The 23,961-nt window shown below is 36.7% G+C and overlaps 1 protein-coding gene across 2 annotated transcripts in view; it reads right to left on the bottom strand.

The window, feature by feature from the left end:
* IARS1 (isoleucyl-tRNA synthetase 1) overlaps positions 1-23,961 on the bottom strand; it is a 113,415-nt gene that overhangs the window by 40,780 nt on the left and 48,674 nt on the right. For both annotated transcript variants that reach the window (XM_069769732.1, XM_069769733.1), the window contains 6 exons: positions 18,658-18,784; positions 13,662-13,735; positions 13,109-13,303; positions 7,122-7,208; positions 6,329-6,412; positions 2,185-2,332 (listed from right to left, as the gene is read on the bottom strand). In XM_069769732.1, the coding sequence (XP_069625833.1) occupies positions 2,185-2,332; positions 6,329-6,412; positions 7,122-7,208; positions 13,109-13,303; positions 13,662-13,735; positions 18,658-18,784 (715 nt within the window). The remainder of the gene's footprint in view (positions 1-2,184; positions 2,333-6,328; positions 6,413-7,121; positions 7,209-13,108; positions 13,304-13,661; positions 13,736-18,657; positions 18,785-23,961) is intronic.

The raw sequence follows: 23,961 nt of genomic DNA, 5'->3' as shown, positions 1-23,961 counted from the left end.
TGTTGGGTTCCCCCCCCCCCAGATTTACAAACAGTATTTAACATCTGGTTTTAAGAGTCTTTGGACTTTCCCTTCCTTCAGAGTCCAGATGAAAAAAATCTGTTTGGATTATTCAACCCTGTAATTATGCATCCACTTCCATAGTATAAAGGAGAAGATACTCAGGAAGGAAATGCATCTGCATACCCAGAAGTGCAGCAGTCCCAGTGTGAGGTCAGCAATCATTTTACCAACTACAGTTACTGTGGTAATTACAGTAAGCATAAAATTATTATTAGACTTTATCCAGGACACTGGGATTATAGTTCTTCTCTTGCAGGAGACAGAATACAATGAAAAAGTTGTTTAAGCCTGTGCATGAAATCTAATTTAAGCACTATCACCTCCAATAGCACATTCTTTTGCCTAATATGGTGCATAGGAATGGTTTCACTATCTATTTAGAAAGAAAAATGACATCTGCTGAATTACCAAAACTATCTGCCTAAGCACCTGGATTTTCCACTGGGGTCTTCCATCCCCAATTTGGCTGATCTTGCAAGATTTAATGGGATCACAGCAAAAAGCTGCAAAGCACACTTTAGATAAGTTAAAGGTCAAACAGGAAAAATTGAGGTATATTTTTGGGGCAATGCGTAAGTTTGTCTGATGAATGCTGTCTAGGGATCCTAAGAAAAGATTTGTTAAATATTAGGATCTGAAGTTACCAGACTTTCTTCCCAAAAGGGGTTGTTAAAAAGATAAAACTACTTAAATAAGTCAGCTATTTACTGCACTATTTATTGAAGTCAGCTGCCTTTATTGCTTCAAATGGCAGCTCTCCACAGTGATTAGGCTGCTACTGTAATTCCATGTGTAGTACAAGGTTTGAACTTTTTTGCTTAGTTCTCACTCTCCCATAAAAGTCTGCACTAACAAGTGGTAGCCTTCTATCATTAATCTCAGCTGACAGATTAAAATTGGTTTCAACAGAAACTATACAATATAGACATAAAATCTTCAGTTTAAATGAAAAATTACTATAAGAAAGGAATTTCAATCTTGCTTTCATTCTGAAAGTATAGAAACTCATGTCACTCATCCAGCATTTTTTAGTCAACTTCAAATGTAATCTACAAGTCTAAAGCATTATTGCTTTTATGATGGTTTACCTTTCTTTCCATTTCGTTTCTTCATTTTTTTTCTAAGTTGTATTTAAATTTAACTTTTAAAAAATTAACTGTCATGTTACAGAAGGCAATTTGCTTGCTGTGGCTAATGTATTCAGTATTGAGTATTCCCAAGTTAAACATTTTTATGCAGATTCATAATTAAACTTACAGTAAATGAGTTAGCTCAAGAAATTGTCACAGCAGCTGCTACTGAAAATAACTTTCTCTTCATTACTTATTTGCGGTTCTATTTGTGTTAAATCTGTATGCTATTAAGCAATGTTCTCAGCGCAGCGTTATTTGCAGTCCAGACGCCATCCTCCGACAGCATCTTGCCTGTGATGTAGCCATGACTGACTACATGACGTAGGGTAACAGCAAAGAAAAAGCCGCAGCAGCACTCAAGGCAGTATTAGTGACACCTACTGCCTCCAAGCTACTACACAAACACTGATAAGGCAATTACTAGAAAACCAACAAGGCTTTGTATGTTCATTTCAGACTGATTCCCTCGAGTACATATGGTACGTGGCTTTTAACTGGTGTTCCCAGCAAGGTGACTAGCAGCAGATAATCACTTAGTACGCATTAACCCCACAAACTCAAAGTCCCTACCTTGTTCTCTAATTTCAAGAGTATGAACGCAATAGCACCACATTTATCTCAAATAAAAGGGAATCAAGAGCACCCTAACCTGAGAAATGATAGCTGTTATGTCTTGACAGTCCCCTACCTTCCACTCCTCCTTTCGATATAATAATAAGCTTGGTCAAGAAGAGAAAGATGCAGGTGATTATAGCTTTATAAAACAGGGTACAAACAGCAAATAACACAGAAATTAACAGTAACTATATACAACCTGATCTAACTTTGAAGTCAGCCTTGCTTTGAACAAGGAGGTAAAGATCAGATGACCTCCAGAGTCCAGACCTCCCTTCCAAACTAAATTTCTCTACAATGCTAATTCACTCTAACAGTGGAAAAAGCACAAAGCCCCTTCCACTTTGCTTTTCCACACTCGAGAGATCTGTACCTGATGTTGCAGGATCTGAACATTCTGAACAAGAAAGCGATATGCATTGTACCAGGGCAGGAAGACATCCTTCAGTATATCCCTTACTCCTTCCTCCTTAAATCTCAGGTTTTCTGCTCTTACCACAGGAGAATTGATCAGGTATAATCTGCAAAATAAGAACACAATACTTAAAAGCTTAAAAATGCATACACTGAGAGAAATGCACTTAAACATACAGTAAACCCTAGAGAGCTGCATAGCAAGAGAAAGATACCCAAGGGAGCAGTTTCACACTAAGGACTCTAAGGAAGACAGTACTGTAAGCATGCAACATATTGAACATATGACAATTTACTTCCCAGTGCTACAGGATTATTTTTATGATACTGCATATGGAATTGGAATTCAAATTTTTTTTTACTCTAGAATAATTTTAATAGTTAGCTGAAGTGATAACACATGCTCAGATGCTATCACAGTATAAAACAAGCAGTGGATACATGGAATTAGTATTCATCTTCAGAATGGGACCTATTGTTTCGGTAATATTTTGAATTCCTTAACAATGACACATTACCTTTCTACTCAGTCTAGTTAATTTTTTCAATTATAAAAACCTTTGGGCCCATTGCAAACATAAGACTACGGAGCAAGGCAAAACAGGCAAATCAAAGTAAAAGAGCAGAAATTAACATTTTCAAGAAAAAGAGCCCCAAAACAGGACAAAGGATGTACCTCCTACCAAGACAAATGTGCCTCAGCTCCAGAAACAGCTCTGAAAGAGCAAAGTGGAGGATTCAGGTGATGCTGACTACTTCTATCAGAAGCAGCCCCTCACAGAATCATGCCCACCTCAGCCAAGAGGGTTCATCTATACATGAATATCCACCCTGTCTAGGGAGATCCTCCTCTGGTCAGTCTCTCTCAAGCTAACAGTTCCTCATTTCAGACAGAAAGACACGTCCCCCAGCTTCCTTGCTGGCTGCAAGTTCACAAAAAAATCATCTTTATACTTTATCCCATCTTCTTCCCTGAACAAATACTCTGTCTACAGAGACAAACTGGTATCTATCAAGTTAACTCAAAAAGAAACCAGATCTTACTCAGGTATCAAAAAAACGTGAATACAAACTTGATTTAAATACACTTAATTTAATTTTCCAAACATGAAAAACAAATCAAATGTTTATTTTAAATATTGTGGCATTTCTCAACAGAATTTATCAACTCATTTTCTCACATTTTATCAACTTTTAAAATCATGATTCTAAACTAATATATCTTTATAGGCACTTCCTTTAGGAGGCTTTAAAATCTTAATGGGGTTTGACACAGCACATTCAAGAATACCAGCCCATAAATTCTTCAGGAGACGGCTTGTTGCATAAGATGAATACATAAAAATAGAGCTGCAAGAGTAAACAGACAGTAATGCAGCACAGAAATGGGCATTTTCACTACTGTATTGGGAAGGAAAAAAAAAAAGTCTTTTTAAACATGATATCTGAATTCAAATTATAAATTTACAAAAGTACAGAAGAGTTACGCATGATAATGAACCAGTAAGTCCTTAAATGAAACTAGAATTTATAAGTATATATTTAAACCAACCCTCCTGTCACAATTATTTATGTGCTTATTACTCATTAATTTATTTCAGAAGTCAAACGTAACTTTGGTCTGAATACGAGAGCTGGTCTGGCCCTAGGGCACACCAGGATACTCCAGGCTTCTCACCAGTTTAGGACTTACCTAGAATAATGACCACTTCAAATTGCCTCCACTGTTTTCCTCCTGAGGGGGTAGCAATGCAAGCTAATCAGAACTATGAAGGATGCGTTAAATTGCTCCTCCGCACCCACCTCAGCAGCACTTGCTGCAGAATCTATCAGAAGTCTTGTTAAAACAGCTCTTAGCATGAGAAATTGAAGCCAATGTAGTGCTCTCAGGCTACAGTTTTGGGGTTGGGTTGTTTTGTTTTTTAACATAGCAGCCCTACAGTGCCTTACCATATGTAAATGTTAAAAGAATAGTAATTTCCCAAATTATTCCAATGCAAAGATTGGAATCTATCTTACATCTATCCTACGGAAAGAGAAATAAGGCACCTGATAAAGGGATAGTTCCATCAGTTTAGTTACACCTAGTGATATTACCCATTGGGCAGAAAATAAAACCTTCCTCAAATCAAACCAGTATTATCAAGTTTTCTAACACTATGAGAAACAATAAAGTAACCTCCTTTCCATCTCTCTAAAACAGTAGTCTGTGGCATTATGTTATTTCTTCTGCATTTTAAGAACAAATTGAGAAGAGAATGTAACACATCACTTCTAACAGCAACACCTACCCTCAGGATACCTGAAATCAAACATCTTGTAAATACTATGACCAACAGATTCTCTTTCTGACATACTTCAACTTTGACAGCTACCCAATCCAAGTCATAGGTCTTAGGAATATTAAAATATAAATGTTTTTGACAATTCTTGCAGATTTCATACAGGATTCAAGTTTCAGAAAGTCCGAAGTTGGATTTTTAAGTTTACTGTGCTGTTATTTCTTCTGTTTGCCCTTTCCATTCAATTCCATATTCATTTAAACAACTTACATGTATATTTTCTGCTGATCTATTTATCAAGATACTGCTGAGAATACTTCAAAGGTGTAGTTAAAAAAAAAAAAATATATACATACTGCAAAAGCTAAAGTAACTCTGCAGGGAAACAGTGCCAAGGAGAAAAACTCAGTTGTAGCTTTTTCTATAAACAGAACACATCAAGCACTTCAGTGAATAAGCAGAGACAACTGAATCGCAGAGCTCCTTCCATAAACGAACCTAGTCTGCAATGCTTTTTACTCTCTATGTGGGTGTATGTATAAATAAATGTGACATTAAAGAATGAGTACACAGGCAGAAAAATGAATTAGCTTTTCAGAGATTAAAAAAAGCTGAATAATTGAAATGTAACTTCTGGTGGTTTAGATTTTTGGCTTTGTTTTATAAAGAAGGCAGATGTTTGGGGTTTTTTCAACATCACCAGCAATTTAAAAATCTCCAGTATGAGTAACTCCGACCCTTTTCACTCATATTGTTCCAGCTACCAATTCACTGATATTCTGCTAATACACCTTGATTATTTGTACAGAACAATCTTGATTAAATTTAAGAAATCCACCCAACTGTCCATTGTAAACATATATGAGAAGATAATTTACTAGGTCTTTTAAATGCTAAAGCTTGAAACAATAAGGAACTTCACATCTATTTTTTTTAAATTATATAGAACAAGCAACAACCATCTTTCTCAGATAAACAAAAAACCCACGGTACACCAAGCTTTCATTCAGCCCAATCATTACCACGTATAGTTGTAACATACAATTCAATGTGTGTGATAGTTTAAGGTTTTCTTATATATAGCAAGAATTACAGGGCTCTTGAGAAATGCATAAGTAGTGTACTCCCGCAGTCATTAAAATGTCTTTATTGTACCTTTACCTCAAGGTATCACTTCATGCATGTAGTTAATGCATCTAGCCAAAGTACCAGGAAACTGCATAATTACGTTTATATATCAGTATAATTTTAGTGAAACACTTGAACTGTGTTTAATATCTGACCAGGACAATTTATATATACACATTAGGCTGCTCCACTTTTGCTTTTCTGGTTTCACTACTATTAGGTACATACTGTATTCTTATGCTTTCTCTTTAGCAAATGTGGAGTATAAGCAGCAAACAAAAATTTCTGTGTATTACACAGTAATCTTTCCCTAAAATAACAATTTAACAATAAACTAATAGTATGGCTCTCAAAGATTTTATTCAAATTTTCACTGGGTCATCTCAGACTATTAGCTGCAAGAGCAGACGGTGCTGGTTCGAGTGGAAGCATTCAGCATGTCAGCTTTGGTTGTACCAGCCTTGAGGGAGATAAGACAAGAGTACAGAAAGGCCAGGCACTGTAACTATTGCCAGTTCTTTTGAGTCATCCACTCTTTCAGCTATTTGGCTGCCATAGTGGTCTAGAAGTTTCTAAAATTAACTTTCTTCCTACTGCTAATTGTCAAAAACCCATAAGCAGCCCTCCTGGTATATGTCTGCTATGAACAGAAAGCTAACATATCAGATTGTACATTAATTGAAGAAATCCTACCTTAGTGCATCAGCTCCATAACTATTTACAATACTCATTGGATCAGGATAATTCTTCTTCCTTTTGCTCATTTTTTGGCCATCACTAGAAAATATCAGAATGTAAGCATAAATTCCCCAAATTCTTGTAATACATGGATAAAGAAAAAAGGCATTTCAAATTCAGTTTAATTTTCCTGTCCTATTATGTTCTTAGTAGCATAGACATGATTATATATTAGCACATCATTTCAGTATGACTGTTGAACCCATGAGAGCAACTAAACAAAAAACCAAAAACCAACCAACCAAACAAAAAAACTCCCACCAAAACCCAACCCAAGAGGCTCCCAAGTTACAAATCTAAGCTGGAAATCTGTCTTTCCTACCAAAGCTGAGGGAAGATGCACTTGTTTTGAATCCAGCCCACTGGCAAAGCTTTATTAGAAAATAAAGGGAAACAAATATAATTAACTTATTTAAAATTACATCTAGAGCTACATTTATAATCCCTTTTACTCTCCATAACAATTATCATTTATTTTCTATTCTTTCCTATTCTGACTTGTTACTCATTTTCTCTTTCTCTCTAGGAAGGACTAATCCTGCTGGGAAAAACCTAGTGCAACAGATTGCTGGGATGTATAAACCTCACACTCTCAGGTGCCTCTTACCTCCTGCAACATCGATATCTCCCTGACAAGTCTTAACGGCTCCAAAGTCCATTTCAGATTTAATTTACAATTTGCAGGGACTTATCTGAAATATTCTTTGACTAAAAATCTGTTCAGGGGAGAACTGACTAACATACCAACCTGGCAAGAACAAGGCCATTCACAATTACATTCTTGAAAGGAGGCCTTCCAAAAAGAGCAGTGGACAGCACCAGCAAAGTGTAGAACCTGAAACAAGAGACAACTTAAACATGACTTTCTAAATACGCCAAGCTAAAGTCTGCATGTCCTCCATTACAAAAGAAAATTTTCATTATGGTATTTTACTCTAGCAAAGTTAAATTTTAAGTATGTGGAACATTTATGTGGCAAAGTCCCAGAAGAGGAGCTTATTTTAAGTAGACCTTTTTCCTCTTTGTAACATATTGTGCTGTTTGCTCAGCTGTGATCTACTAGTCCAAGAAGGCTGAAAAATTGTAATAGTAAGCATTAGGAAAGTTGTGAAGACGAAAATTGTAGCATTTTCCTCTTTACAATACAGAAAAGAGAACCCTGTCCCTGAACAAGCTCCCCATTTGCTCACTGTAAACCTCTGAACACAGAATCAGTCAGGAACAAACACAGCAGACAGGACTGGCACACTTTTTTGGTGTGTGTGTATGTCAACGTGTGTATTCTTTGATCTAGCAGGCGACAGAACCGTTACTGCTGGGAGCACAAAAGCAAGTGAGCAAAACTGAGCAGGGCCTCCTTCCAATCAAATAAACTTAGCTGGTTCAATTAGCCATCACCAGAAAATATGAGAATGTAGACATTCCCCACAACAAAGGGGAGTAGAGGGTTCCCCCCACCATTTGATGTGTTTACAATAACTCTATAAACTACCTAGGACACTTAAGAAATCAGTGTTGGAGCAAGCACAGGCACCTATTGTTCAATATGTTGATATATGATTATATCTGAGAAATTAAGTGGAAGTGCAAGATAATGTGATAATTTCATACTCAGGAGTCAGAACCTTCACCAAAGGAGATATCTATGAGCTTCTGTAACTGCACTGCTGGTAATCACTTTTAAGAAAATAACTGGAGGGTGGGCCACAGCTTTCCTGGTTAAAAATTAGTATCACACTGATGATTGCTTAGCAACCTTAAAACAGCAGATGATTATTAAAAAGCTAATTGATTTAGAATAAGGCACAGGAGGTTATGCCTCAGAACTATGCAACTGCATGAAGATTTAGTGGAGAAACACTTCAGTGGGGAAAAAAAAAAAGTCCATCTGCATATTCCAAAGTAGTTTTTATCAAAAAGCTGCCTGTAATTGCGAAAGCATTATTCTGATGCTTGAGCGTCCAAAGCTCTGTAGAGGTTGCCGTGTGCATTACCGCATTTATTAAGTGGCTTACCTGATAACTCTGATGCTTATCTCTCAGACAGGCTTTTAACTCTCAAAATCACCTCAATTCACACTACAGGATACAAATTCTCTTTATTAAATTGCATTGTAGTTTCATGAATTTTAACCAACACTCCTCTACCTGCACACAAACACATGCACTCAAAATACCCGTCTTAATTTTTAACCTTCTTAAGAAAACCCCTAAACACAAACATCTGAGCATTTACTCAGATGATTGACACCTCAAGCCTACAGCACTGACAGTTCAATACAAACACAGCAGTACTACTTCTTTAGTATTTAGTGTGAAGGTACCTCATTGACAAACTCCCACCACTTTCTGCAAACTAGTTGCAAATTCTCGTATTAGAGCAGGTGCATTTGCAATTGAAAAGAACAAAGCAGAACCAACTAGAAGATATTTCAGTACTGTTTGTATTAGGAAAATTGTATAGATGGACCATGGGCACTGGAAAAATACATCCAAGAACTTTTCACAAATTAAGTTATTTGCATTGTCAAACCCAATGAGCCTCAGCAATGAAGCACCTTAGTTGATGACAGTTACAAGACTGTCTTTGAGATCCTGTGATCCACTGGTTTACACACCATTCTGACAACTCTTCTCATTCTTTTTCAAATTATCCTTTTTAAAAAATTCACCTCATTCACTCCGAATATTTTAAAAGAGTGTCTCTCTGCACCTTATTTTTGAAATACCTTGTCCACAGACACATTTGTTTGACAACTTCGACTTCTCTGCTGCTTCATCTTCCATTCACCAAATCTCAAGTCTGCTTCTAGTTATGTCCTTGCAGATATATAGCTGTCAGCCAAAACAACAGTAAAAAAACCCCTAACACCACAGAGACAGAAATCTACTTCTTTGCTGCTCTTCCCTCCTCTTCCACTCCCCCCAAAAGGGAGAAAGCATTCCCTCGCCTGTTTTCTCCCTTCTTGAACAATTGTGGGCAAATCCATAATCCTGTGGTTCATGCCAAAAACCTTCAGCTGTGAATTCCCTGTAGGCCACCACATTCTGACCATGACTACAAATCTTGTTGCATCTCCCTATATACAATCAGAGATAGAGCTTTTCCTGCCAATCTGTCTGGACTGCCAGTCTTGCAACCCAACTACTGTAACATTTTTTTCCTTCCAGCCTCAACAAATATAATTCAGCTCTTTCTCATATCCACACAGAAAGTCATGAAAAAGATCACTCTCCTAGCTCATCACCTTAGTCACATTAATTTCCCCCTTGTCTCCCTTGACTTTCTCCTCTTCTCTATTGAGTCAAACAGAAGCCACCAGATTTCCACCCCGAGCCTTTCACCACCTATCAGTCCTCACTTCACATCAGCTGCAGTCTCCACCCTGACACAAGACCTATCTCCATTCTGAATCTTAACACTCTATACAGAATGCTTCAAATAAAAATCACATACTATGCTCTTAACACTTCAGAACTCACTCACCAGCTTGTTGTTCACTTAGGCCTATCATGATATAGCGCTGTCATACTAGTGGAAAGATAGATGTGTCTTCTTTTCAAGATATCCCCATTTTTTCCAAGACTTAGGAAAGGTAACTAAAAGCCTGACAGTTTTAGTATAAGAACCCTTCTTAAGAACAGCCTGAGATAGCTTTACCTTTTACCAAAAAAACCTGCCACCTCACATCTTAATTCCTTTCTTCTTTCACAAAACAGAAGTGCTCTTTTGCAAATTACAGAACAGTAGCTGTTATCAAAGCCCCAGCTCATTAACAGGCATAAGCACCATGGGAAAGGTATAAGCATCATGTATTGAGGCAAGTGTTTCGGTATTCCACCCACAAACAGATGAGACTGACTTGGGTATGGCGAAGACTTACAGTAACTCTTATGCTGATGTTAAAAACAAAAAGCAATCTACTCGAGATTGCAATGTGAAAGTCTCCATTTGCACATTGCCGACAGTACACAACACAAGCGTGTGGGCTCAAACTGAAGCACAGCGGGTGTTTGTCTACAACCACAGAGTCACCGCTGGCATTAGCATCAGCTTGGACTTCTCTTGTTATTTTTCCAAAACCAATCTTCAGTTGAATTAGTGAGATGATTCAGTTCCGCCTACTAAGGAAAGGGAAAGAAGCTGCTTATCCACAGGTTACATTTACTATTTAAAAAAGAAAATAACATTATAAAGCAGAAACATGATAGCAGATCTGGATGTTGCACTGCACTCAAGTTTAGATTGATATCATACTATAAAAAGGCCAACTTCTGTAAAAATTACAAATGCATTCTTTAATGGCACTAGAGAGCTTCACTGGATGCATATGAGATCAGACTTATCTTTTCATCTGTCATGTCTCCCACACATGCTTCAAAGGATAGCACTAAAAGAAACACTGCAGTAAGTGTGTGTGACACATACTAATCCACTGTGACATCCCAATCTCAAATAGCTAAACCCTGAAACCTAAAATTATTCATTCCTCCTACATTTTTACGGGAACTGTAACTACCAGGAATAGATTTTGTATCCACATAAAAATCCAAAACCACTTTTAATTCTGTTTAACTTTTATAATTCAGTAGCTCCCTTGCACAGTGTAAGAATGACTACATGTTGTTCAATGTTTCTAGTTTGTTTTCATTTTTTTGGCATCTAAATTACAATAAATGCTCTTTTATCTTTATAAAATGTAGCAGGGAGAAAATCAGTTTCTGACCATGCCTTTTGCATGCATTTAATATGTCTTTATCATGTGTTCTTTTATTTGTTTCTTTTCTTAATTAAAAAAAAGGCACATTTTTCAAATTTTTTTCAGATATAAAGAATAAAAAAAAGAGGGAAAACTAAGTTTTTAATTCTCCTTTCGTGAGCATAATGAACAATGTTGCAGAAAGACTAAGACATGGAATCACTAGTGTTACAACTTTTCAAGCTATTTTTCTCCATTCCTTCTTTGTTCTAACACAGTACTAACCTCCCCCAGTCCCCAAAGCACAGCTGCTGCAGAGTAAGCAGTTTTTCTCCCAGATAAACAAAACATATCACTTGCTTCAAGATGAAACAGGTATTATTTAAATATAGTATATAACATTCCATTTTGTAGTTAATATCTCCTAAATTAGCTTTAGTCAAATTAACAGTGCTGTATCCAGATGCTACATGCAACAGTAAAGAAAAAGTAAATGAGGAAACATAGGGTTCACTGTACATACTGGATCCAACCCTGCTTGAAGAGCAGCAAGAACAAAATAGTGACCTGCAAATGAGATCAGTATGCCCCTCTGCTGCTGGGTTTCATGCTACTCTACTCAGTTGCATACTAACACTGAAAAGCACCATGACTAACAGGCTGTAATACACAATTGTGGAGAGCACAAATTTAAAGATCAACACAAACAGATGGCAAAACAAAGACTACTTTCGGTGGAGGGGGAGGGAAAAAAAAAAATCACTATACATGTAAAGAGGTCAGTTTTAACCAAGTTCATCAGGTTACCCTAATTCTGACCTATGCTTTGAGGACCCATTACAAATATTATGCATAGCACTAACTAGGTAAGGCGCAGGTATATTCTGAAAACTATTTAATATGCCATAAGGAGTCCATGTTACACTAAGTGAGACTTAAGTGGTCCCTCCCTAACTGGCAAACTTGCAAATATAACTTCTGTTTTGAGGACCGAGATAATTTTTTTGCATCACAAGTAAGGGGTTGCAAAGTGAAGACATTTTTCTCTATATTCATGAAACTTATTTTTATTTAGCATCATGCCTCAAATGTTTCCTTGCTCAAGCCTCCTGGTTTTGAGAGTCTGTATAAACCTTGATCTCAACTTCACAAACACACAAAAGCTGACCTCTTACTGCTTTGTTTGGGCTCGTTGGTTGTTTCGTTGGGGGAATAGAGGAGTGGGCAAAGGGAGGTGCCAACTATGCTCCAGAGGAATTTAGCTTATTTAACTGTAATAACTCCAGTTACTGGATGGAAGAGTTCTACTTGTACACAGTCAAATGTACTGATCTAGAAAACACAAATTCATCTTAAAAATCTGTCAGTTTTCACAGCCAATCTCAAACTTCAAAAATAGAATAAACACTTAAAAATGCCAAAATTAAAACTGTATGTATGCATGCATGTATGTATGAGAACATTACCCAGAGAAAATCTTAGAGAAAAATTTTCATCAATGATTGAAAAGCATTTATCCAGAGAGGAACCAAATAAGCAGATGAAGTTTGCAGTTAGAAAATTTCATTTTTGTAAACTATAAGATCATAACAATATAAGGTTTGACTTAATTTGTTTTTTCCCCACTCATATAAACCCAAAATTCTAATTTAATCTAGGGGGCAAAAATTACTAGCTTATACATTGGCTTGAAATCCTCAAAAAATTGACTTCCATTTCAACTGACTCAATTGCTGTTCTGTTTCTAATAGAGAACTCAAGTCAGCTGCTGAATTCTGAGATTGAATTGCTGAGATTCTTCCTTACCAGGCCAAAGATCTGCCCTATTACCTAATGATGTTTTCCACAAGAGCCAAGAAGATTGCTTGCTAACATGTCATCTTTCTGCAACATTTTTGTCACCAAGCTTTAGAATACTTTGCATTTTACTAAAAAAAAGATAACGTGCTTATTTATACAACATTAAAGGATCATCCATATGCAATAGTGTTAGACGCAGGGCAGTAATATCATATAATAAAGTGGCAGAAAATTACCATCCTCGGGTTTGGTCAATGCCTTCAGCAATGAAGTCAGCAGGGAAAGCATCTTCAAGTTCTTTTTTGTTTTCAAATGGATAATGGACTTGTGCATAAGGCATGCTTCCGCTCTCAAACCAGCAATCAAAAACTTCAGGGACCCGGTGCAGTAAGCCCTTGCCACAACGTGAAGGGATAGTTAGATGATCAATACTATGGGAAAGAAAAAGATTGACAAATTCTAAACAACAAGAATTCGCACAAAAAGTTAATGTTATACTTGCACATTAGTTATGACAGGAGTTTTAGTTTTAATTTTAATGATTCTTCAAAAAAGGTCAGCATTTCCTTTGACAATTTTTATCACTTAAAAGCTCTTTTAGAGATTTTTTTTGTATTAACAGCACCCAAGACAGAAGAAAGAAAAATTTATACATGTTAATCACAAGTCCTCTTACTACTTTTCTGTTTTCCCTAAATCTGTTTCCCTAGGTTTGGGAGAAAAAAACCCAGTATTTTTAATGTCTGCTCAACTATTTTTAATAACTAGTTAACAGACTCTGTAACTGACCTTTCTCGATGGAGATCAGTGACTTTCACTCCAGACAGTTCTTCCAATTCTGCCATTGAACCAATACAAACTACCTGTAAGAGACACTCAAGAAATTTAGTCAGTTATTTGCACACAGTAGCAATTTTTTTTAACATTAGACAGGAGATTTGTAGGTCAGTCAGTATTGTCTAAAGTAGCTGAAAAAACAACAAAAATTTTGTGCAAGGTTCCCTTCTTCAGTCTAACAAAGCAGCAAATTATGTTAGAGACCACTGGCCTGATTTAATACAATTCACGTCAGAATAAGTGGAGACTTTGAAGACCAAGCATGTTGTCAGATATCAAAAAAGGTGGGGTTTTGTTGTTTGGGTTTTTTTCAACAACCCACAACACAATCACCTCTGAAAATTCAATGATCCTGACTTTCACACAGATAGGAGTTTCAGATCCCAGGTTCCTCTTCTGAAGCTAAGGTAAGCAACTAAATTGCTCATAATTGAGTACAAGAGTTCCATCCCAGATACACTAAACTGTTCATATTAATGGCATCTTATTTAAAGTGAAAAAAGGTGTCACAGCTAACAACAGGTTGTTAAAAAAGGTACAGACTTGTCTTGGTTTTATTGCATCCACATGCTAAGAAAAAAGCAAAAAGTTTCAGCAACAGCCTTGCATCGATGTCATGAAATGCTCATGAAACAAATTATTCTGAAAAGCTGTATGTAGGAGAGAAGGAGAAAAGCAAAGCTTTCTTTGCTTTACATTTTAATCAAGTTTAACCCTCCCATAGCCCTATGGCCCTCTCTCATCTGGGAGGATTCAGGAGCCACGAGCTGCACTACAAGTCTGGATTTTAGAGATCCAGTCCCACATGCTATCAGTCCAATTTAGAATTGCCATGGAAAAAAATGGGTTTTGCAAGATCTGACAGGGAAGGAGTTAAATGTACCAACATAAAGAAGCTGTAAGTAGGCTAGACATTTTTCACATAAGATAACTTTCTAAGTTGCTCTTAGGATATAATAAAGTCAGAGTACCGCTCAATTCCTATAGCTAGTCTTAAATATATGCATATGTATACACAGAGAAATTGTGACTAACAAAAAGGTTTTGGTGTATCTAATTCTGAAAAACTGTCATGAATTACAGAGAAGATAGAAACTGAGTCTGATTTGGTTTTTAAGCCATGATTTTCCTAGTCCAATTCAACTGCTGATCTGTATTACTAATCACCATCTTTTATTGTTAAAGTACTTTTGAAATGTAATTTTTTCATTACTTATCTATTTGTCTTATTTTTCTACAGGAAGTAAAGCATTACAATGACTATGGTAGTTAAGTACAACAGCGTGCAGTTCACATAGCAAACCACACTGGGGGATTGATCCCAGTTAAAAATAATGCCTTTATCAACAAACTACTTTTAACCCAGATCTGTTCTTCATTCACCGTGTGGCCCCATATGCAATCGTACAAGCTCAAGTGAGCAGGCAGCAGGTGCTTCGCTCAGCACTGCTGGCAGAAGAAAAGGTTTTAATAGCAGCATGGGTAAAAAATACCCTTGGATACACTGATTACTTCATCTTCGCTAACCTTAATATTTGAACAGACTTTCACACTATGCTCTGGGTTAAAAGCTGCCCATTAGTTGTTGCTTTTTGAACCAAGCATTCCAATACTTAAGTAAAATTCCAAGTACTAGATGCATCTGCAGCACTGCAGCGAGAAGCAATAACCCCAAGTCCACATGAAAAATCCAACAACCAGCAGAGGAACGCCAGATATCACCATACTGAATAAAACTGCCTCTGTCCAAGTCAGAAGGATGGAGCTACTCAGTCCCAAGGGTAGCTCATTAGATACTCGAAGGCAAGAGAACAATACAGCAAGTAGATGCTAATCAAATCCGATCCCTCATTAGGCCGCACCCACTTGTTTCTGCAAGGAACAAACTGGTGTATGCTCTCAAATTAAAACTATTGTTTTGGATACATTTCTTCAACAGCAGTGTCTACTTCAGTAGCCTGGTCCCTTTCCCTACCAGTCACTTGTTCCTCCTCCATTTTATTTTTTCAGCCACATCAATTACAAAACCAGCTATATCAACATTTAGTAGCAGACAGTAGAGACTGAAATCAATAGGCTGGGACTGGGGGCTGTTCAACCCTGTTTCAGCATGACTGAGGCCTAACGTGACATCAGAGATCAAGGTTAAATACTTCTAACAAAATGAACATTAGTATTATGTGCGGCATTATCCATGTAAATAGGAAGAATAAAGGCACCCGGCAGTATTCGTGGACCTCAACGTTCCTGTGACATAGTCCTGCAGTCCCTATTAAATAAAAATGTTTGCATATATTAGTTTGTCATTTCAGGTCTATTAAGTACCTATAACGAAAGAGTAAGGAGTGTTCACAGGAAGAAAGAAGTCCATGTAGTGTATCAATATATCAGCACAACATTCTGGGATCTTTAAAAAACATCTTCTGAATAGTCATCAGTAAAAGAAATGACCGGTAAGGTCAGCTGAAAGTGGCGTTCTTAATGCAGACCAGACACAGGCCTGGAGAAGTTCCCTCACCCTTCAGGAGAGCACAGCCAGAGTCCTCTTATTCCAAATCTGTTATGCAAGACCGAGCGCACCAAAACAAGCAGAGGGTTAACAGTTTACGTGAGTGACAAGCAATGAAACAATCGGAGAATTTCCGTAACATCACTGAATATTTACTACTATAAATCTGTAGGCTAATTTTACAGGACTTGCATATGTCCGCTTTATCAACTTGGGTGCTCTATTAAAAAACGTTATTATCTAATCCAAATGAGATGTGTTCTTCCACTGAGGAAATCATTGAGATTTGAGAGCTTAAAATGATAAACTGTCTGCAAAAATATGGCAATAAACACAAGCTTCAAAATTTGACTTCCATTATGCGTCTCTACCTGATAATTATGCTAAAATAAAACTAAAATAAAAGCTAAAATAAAACTGTGGGAAACCAGATATTGATTTGTAATAAAATTCACTTTAATACCAATTAATTCACCTTACTGTGTATTAAATAAGGAACTGTTATTACTTCTCCAGGATTTAATATGCATAGCATAATTGCATGCGACAAAGTGTTCTTTTGAGAACAAGACATGAAGAGGAGGCTTTGCAATTTCACATGGTACTACGCTGCAGTAAAACTGAAGGAAATTTTGAGTGAGTATTATTTCTATATGAGAGCAGATGTCACTTGGGCCTTAAGTTCCACATCAGTTCCAATGGTATTTAATTTTCAAGCTATATCCCATGTGCATAAAGAGAGAGTGAATATTTTAAAAAAAAAACACTAACTGAAATTTAGCATGGTCCAGAAGTCATACTCAACTATTGAAGCATGACATTCAGGCTCTAGAGTAAACAGAAATGTATAACATCTACTGATAAAAATAATAGATCTGTTGGTATTTCTATCATTATTCAGAATGCCAAGCCCTGAGGAATATTTGCAGCTAATATCAAAGGAAAGGTCAATCTTCTAAGCTAGACATCATATTGTTATTAAAAACAAACAAATCAAACCTAAAAAAAAACCCCAAAAAATCTGTACATCCAGGAATACAGACATGGAGAAACTGAACAGAAAATGAAATGTTATTAGAGGCAAGGAGTGGGAGTAATGTAACCTTTACACAATCTTTTTCAGCTGTAGAGTGAAGTCTTGAAATACTTTAGCACAAAACTGAAAGCCTTTTCTCCATCTAAAAAACCTGTTATACCAAACAAGGGACTTAAAAATTTTGAATGGATGTTAAAAATTAGGTATAAACTATCAGTCTTTAAACTAAACTTTAACTGTTCTATGAGAGACAGAAGCAGTTGGTTTGCCAGTAATTTACAAACATGCTCATAGCCCACATAGAATTAAAATGCCAAGGCTTTCTCAGATACTTAAATTGTAATTGCAAGGAGTATCTCCCTTCCTCCCCCAATATCTCCCTGCCTATCAGCAAGATTTCCAATGAAGAGGAAATAAAAAATGCTTTATGGTGCACATCTAAGCAATAGTGCAGTTTAAGACAATAAAATACTTTTCTAGCACACGTGTTCTCCTAGTTGAGGTCTTCCACATCTAAAATGAAAAGTAAACTTTTTCAAATCAAGGGAGATAAAAATAAAGGCTTGGGGTGTTGCCATCAGTATTTACCTTCCATGGACATCCTGCCATTGATTACCATTTCCTATTTCCAGCACGAGGAAGACTTATCATACAAGTCTAATGGAACTAACCCACACAGGAAAAAAACCCAAAGAACAAAACAAACTCCAAACAACCCCAATTTTATCTTCAGAAACAGTTTTAAAACTTAGCATTTGACACTTAGAAAACAGCAATCATCAAAACTGTGTGAAGTATTCACTTGTGCAGTTAGCTTTATGCTACCAACTGCAGGGTACCTTGCAACTTCAAAAACCTCATTTCTAGTATTCCTATTATATACTTTCATCATTCCACTAGATTCACATATTTACAGTCTGTTACATTCACATTTGTAGCACTACAAATATATACTTCCACTGTTCTACTATGGTGGGCTTGCTTTTACACCTTCAGCAATTCATTTGGCTTGAAGTAACCAACCATAAGAATTTCAAAAGCAGATAAAAAGGACTGAGTAAAAAAATCTCTTCCTTGCCATTTTCTCACTGCATTTATTACTTCGATTAGATTTATCATCACTGCAAATTCTTCCAGGAAAGATAAGATTAATTCTAATATAAAAAACAAGAAAAATTACTTGCAGTTTTCAAGCAAAAGCGAAGAAAGCATGTATGGGCACAGAAATGCATGCATACATATGCATGTATCTATAACCTATTATAGATATACGTATAATGTCAAGACGTATTAATAGAACTTCAGATTGCAGCAGCCAAAGATATAACAGTCTATCAAAATAAGCAAACAACATATACAGACAGGCTTTTCTGTCAACTGAAAACTTTTGTTTTCTTACTCACCTCTTCAAAATCGTCACTGACCCACAAAGGGATGGGTGTTCCCCAGTACCGGTTTCTAGATATAGCCCAATCTCGTGCATCTTTAAGCCAGTTCCCGAAACGTTTCTCCCTCACAAAATCTGGAACCCTGTTCCAAAAATACAAAAAGCATTCTTTTATCACTACATTCCACTTACAAGAAAGCTAGTAAGAACGCTTATATTTGAATTCATCCACAAAACAAGTTGATTTCAGCATATTGCATGAATTGGAGCACTTTCGGTACTGGCTACTGCAAAGCCTACAGACTTGCTGCCAAAGACATAACACCATTTCTTCTGCCTTTCTTTGATCTTCAGGTAAGCTACAGAAGTGAAAAATACCATGTTTATTTTACTCTAAAATAACTCAGTAAAAATACGTGCAACATACAATAGATTCATTAAGGATGAAACAATGGCCAAAAATCCTCAGGATAGTCCAACACTGTAGGATTATGGCTAAGGGTGGATAACAATACTACTGCTTTATTTTACATAAAGAAAAAAAACACCAGTTACTGATTTGGGTGCTGAATGAAATTACAAAGTTTCAAAAGCCTGCAGTAATAGCATCAAAAGGCACCTTGCATTATGCATGAGCATCCAGGTATCTGCACATTACTTTTAGACTTTCAGAATAAAGAAATCTCAAGTTGATAGCTCCTACAAAAAAGCCTTTTCACGCTATTTATCATGTCCACTTTTAATTCTCCTATTAAAAAACAAAACACACACACAAACACAAAACCACATCAGTGCTTGCTAAAAACTCATTCTGAGCACTAATGGGATCTGAGGGATGTTAAAGACAAATTTTCATCATATGAAAGTGTCTTAGAGCTCCAAGGCTAACATCAGAATCTGATACCTAGCAAGTTTCCTGGATATGCTCAATGGCCTGATGGCTGATTAGGAACCAATTGTGTTCTCCTATGATGTAAACAAATAATTAACTATTTATACAAGGATTATATGGCAGGTGAGGAAAAGCAATGGGTTTTGAGGTCAACAGTAGACTCCCATCATGCCTAAAGGTGCATTAAAAAAGCCCAACCTCAAATGAAACTCACAGGAAGAATAACCTTAAGGACAGTGTCATAGATGCACAGAAGCTGTGAATGAACAGCTAACAATAATACAAATTAACTCTAGAATTGAGTTATTGAGCAAACCACGGCAAGTTTTTCTGGGGTTGTTTTTCCAGTGTAACTAGAAGGGCCCTTCCCAAAGTTTGAGCTGGATTTAGAAACCCAGAGTTTCTAAAGGAGGAGCAGCCAAACTACAGAAAACATATGGTCTCTTCTACCTTTTCTTTTTGAAGCTCTTGGTCCATTTTTAATCACAGATCAGCCCCAAGAGCAACAAAGATAAAAGAATCCTTTAGAGCAAAAAATAAAGGAATCGATTCACATGACAGGTAGGACTTGGCCCTGCAGAGGGAGATTTATGAAGTAAGTGTGAGCATCCCTCAAAAATCTACTGATGAAAATGAAAACTACTGTCTTTTAAAAGTTTTACCCATGATGACGCCACGTGGAGTTCTGAAGGTTTCTTGATGCCAATGTCTCAGGTGGCTAAAAACTACCATTAAAAGACTCACTAAATACCAGCTCAAAGTTTCACAGCATCACAAGTTATTTCCAGATTTACTTTCAGCTGCAAAGTTATCTTCTGTAACATTTCTTAAACAAGAATTTAATATAAAAAAATACTTTAAACAAACTCAGTGACTAATGTTTCGCATGACTTCTGTATCCCTGCTTTGAAATTTAGAAATGTATGCAGGCTTTTGCAATTTGTTTTAGAGTGGGACTCATTACTATTAACTTTTTGTGGTGACCTTAAGAGACCCTCTCTCCAAACACAAGTGGAAACTGTACAAAGATCATTAGCATTTGCCTAACATTCCACTAATGTGGAAAACTTCTCTTTACATCACTCCTAAACAAGTTTCCATTTTTCAGAAGCTGTTAGACACTGATTAGCTGAAATTATTAGTCCCATTTAACATAGCTAGAGGCTGAAACAATCCCCCAATGACATTAAAATGCTAAGAGTTTCGACTGCCTCCTCAAAACATGCATGAAAAATTAATTTTATCCCCAACGTGGACATTAACCACAAAAATGTATGTGGTGTGATCTCTCTCTCTCTGAACTACGAAAGCATATCATTTACCTCTTCTGGTAAAATTGTCTGACCCTGCTGTCAGTTTTTAGTGGAACATAAAACACAAACCACTTCATCTACTATGAACCACATCTGCAACAATGATCTATGGCTCTTTAGAGGTACAATACAGAATAACACTGACACAGCCATCAAATAAAATAAGAAGAGCCTGTATCTCAAACACATTTTGAGCCCATCACTCAAAGAAAGTGTTACTTAAAACAGTCGGTTCTTACCACCACACAGATGCTGCCCATAGACACTACCCAGACACCGAACAGCAGATACAGCCTCCAACTGGGAACAAGCTAGAGGAGGTATCTGCAGCAGAGAACAGCCTTGCCAGCCACACAGCTCAAGGCTGGAGCCTGTTTCTTTTATTTAGTCTCACTAATTTAACTACAGATATCTCAGTCTGACACTTCTGACTTACCTACATACCATAAGAAAAAAAAAAAGAAAAGGTGCCTTATAAGCACCTTCTATTTAAATATTTCACTAGGCTGGGAAGACAGAAGAGAGTATACTCAACAACGTTGTTACCAACACCTGATCATTATGTTACACCAACTCCAGGTTAGTGTTTCTATGGGGTTTTTTTTCCATTTCTTTTTAATCCTCTTCTCTTAGATATTTCCTTGGTATACTTCTCTGGTTAAATTTCAATAAAGATAACATCCTGCCCCAGGTATATATTATTAGTTAAGGAAGCATTTTTTTACTCTTCCATCTACACAAAGCAATGATTTCTTAAATTTGCATAAAAATAGTTTGATTTATGCAATTAAGGAGAGTGAGGACAGCCTGAGGAATGCTGCCCTCCGGTGAATTCTGCTCCCTTTTCTCCCATGCAGTAACTGAAGAAACTCGGCCTCACCCTAAGACTACACTATACTGTGTTTAATCTATCAGCCCACAGTCTTCCTCATAATTCCCAGTTAATTTTCCCATCTGTATACCCAAGTACATTGCAAACAGAGTTGTGACTTTGATAAGACCGTGACAAAACTATGAATCACTATTGACGTTGGTCCTTAGCTTTCAGAAAATTTTGGGCTGTGCTAAACACCGCTTGCCTAAACCCAAAAGCTGACAGTCCCCTGAAAGTTAATGGCTGCACAATTTGCCAAACGCTGACCTCTGTGCATCAAAACTTTCCTCACAGCAAGGATATTTAGAAGCTTTAAAAAGAATAAAAGAGACAAAAACAAAAGCAAGGCCACCCACATAAATATTCCTATTTTACAACACAAAGATGTATGAAAAAAAGCCCTTTCCCACATGCCAATACACATGCTTTTCACGTTTAATCAGGTCTCTATCACAAACCCCCTTCAGCTTGAAAGTACAAATTTCAGTTTTATGCTGGTGACCACTGAATTTGCAGTTGGGTGTGACAAGCAAGGTGTAGTGCTACAGCCCATTTAGAGCAACCCACTGCTAATAGCACTGAATGGATTCAGATCTCAGAAAAGGTCAAGCTCCAGCATCAAATAGTTCCAGAAGGTTGCAAGTGAAATCAAAGCAGCAACTTCTCTCCTAATGCAATCCTGCTGCAGCTCCTAAAACTCTGCTGTTAGGAACAGGTTTTTTTATTTCTCAACTGGCCTACAATTCGTGTTGGTTTTGACCTTCAAATTTTTCTGCAAAATGACACAGATAGGATATCATACTTCTTTCTCAAACATTTAGCAAGGTTAAGGAGACTGCTGTCTCAGCACGTTATGAAGCTCTTGATTCATGTGTGTAGAATAGTGTGGGATAATAGCTATTTCTACTTTCTTGGCACCCAGGATAGTGCGCTAAATAAACTTCAGGATGCAGACGTTTCAGCAGTTGAAAAGTTCAGGGTACTGAACTTCACAACACAAAGGAATAAATATTGATTTGTCAAATCATAAATTAGGAAGATTTTGAATGGAAGTGCATCAGTTTCAACCTGTTTGAATGCTAATTTCTATCTTATTCTCCCAACATCAAAACTCCATCGTAACAAGTTAGAAATGATGAAAGTTATTAATTCGCTCCAAATTTGTATGTCCATTTTTGACTCTTTATTCCTATTTTTTAATGCAGATTTGGGGTTTTGCTAAATTTATGCATTGCTAAGTCCTCTGCACAGTGAACTCCCACATCCTTTCTTAGTAGCTACTCATTTTCTTAGCGTCTAAAATAAAAATTCCATTTGAGAAGCAAAAAAACCCCATGAAGAACAAAACAAAATGCAGTACTTCAACAACATTTATTAGCTTATCACAACAGAAACTGTCGTCTTCACCTTCAAAGTCTATGTACCGCTCAGCATCCAAGTCACACAAGCAAAGTGGGCATGGATTTGAAAACAGCAAATTAGTGACCATCTTCAATCACAGAGCATGAATGGGCACAGTAACAGTAAGTTATCTGCTGAGCTAGTGACTTCTCATCACCAATTAATACCCAAGGAACAGCACCAATTAAAGTCAGTGTATTTGCTTTCTGACTGAAAAAAAAAAAATTAAATTATTACATAATCCAGAAGGACACTTATTAACAGGATTAAGACATCTGTTCCTTTTCTGTACATATATTTTGAAGTATCTCTCTTGTGATCATAACACAATTGCAAATACTGAATTCAACTTATTATTCCATTTCAAAGCTCAGATGTGCTCTGCATGACTCTGTGTGTTGGCTCACCTTGCCCTAGTCACAGGATACGGGAATTCTGTCTCAAAGCAGTACTGTCCCTCTTTTCTGTAAACACAAACATCACTGCTGAAATAAACAGCTGTCAAAAACTGCCACAGCAGAAGCCTCACGTTTTATCATCAATTTAACATTAAAAGCTGTTTAAGACATTACATAAAGATATACTAATCCTTTCTCACTCTTCATCATTCTTCTCATCAGCCAATTTTATTCATTACATTCCTTGAAAAACCAGAGGCTTTATGTATTGGGTAAGATTTACTTCATAATTACTAACTGAAGGAAGCTTTTAGCTTATGAATTGTTTGAAAAACAGTCCCATAAGAGTTAGACTATGAAGTTGATAAACACACCACTAGCTTAAATAGTGTGAATTGAGAAATCTAATACTAGATTAGCACACAGCATCTGATATGTTTGG

Source organism: Haliaeetus albicilla, chromosome 24 (genome assembly GCF_947461875.1).
Source record: "Haliaeetus albicilla chromosome 24, bHalAlb1.1, whole genome shotgun sequence".
In the NCBI taxonomy this organism is placed as follows: Eukaryota; Metazoa; Chordata; class Aves; order Accipitriformes; family Accipitridae; genus Haliaeetus; species Haliaeetus albicilla.
Note: the sequence above shows the minus strand (reverse complement) of the source record. Positions and strands in the feature narration are given on the sequence as shown.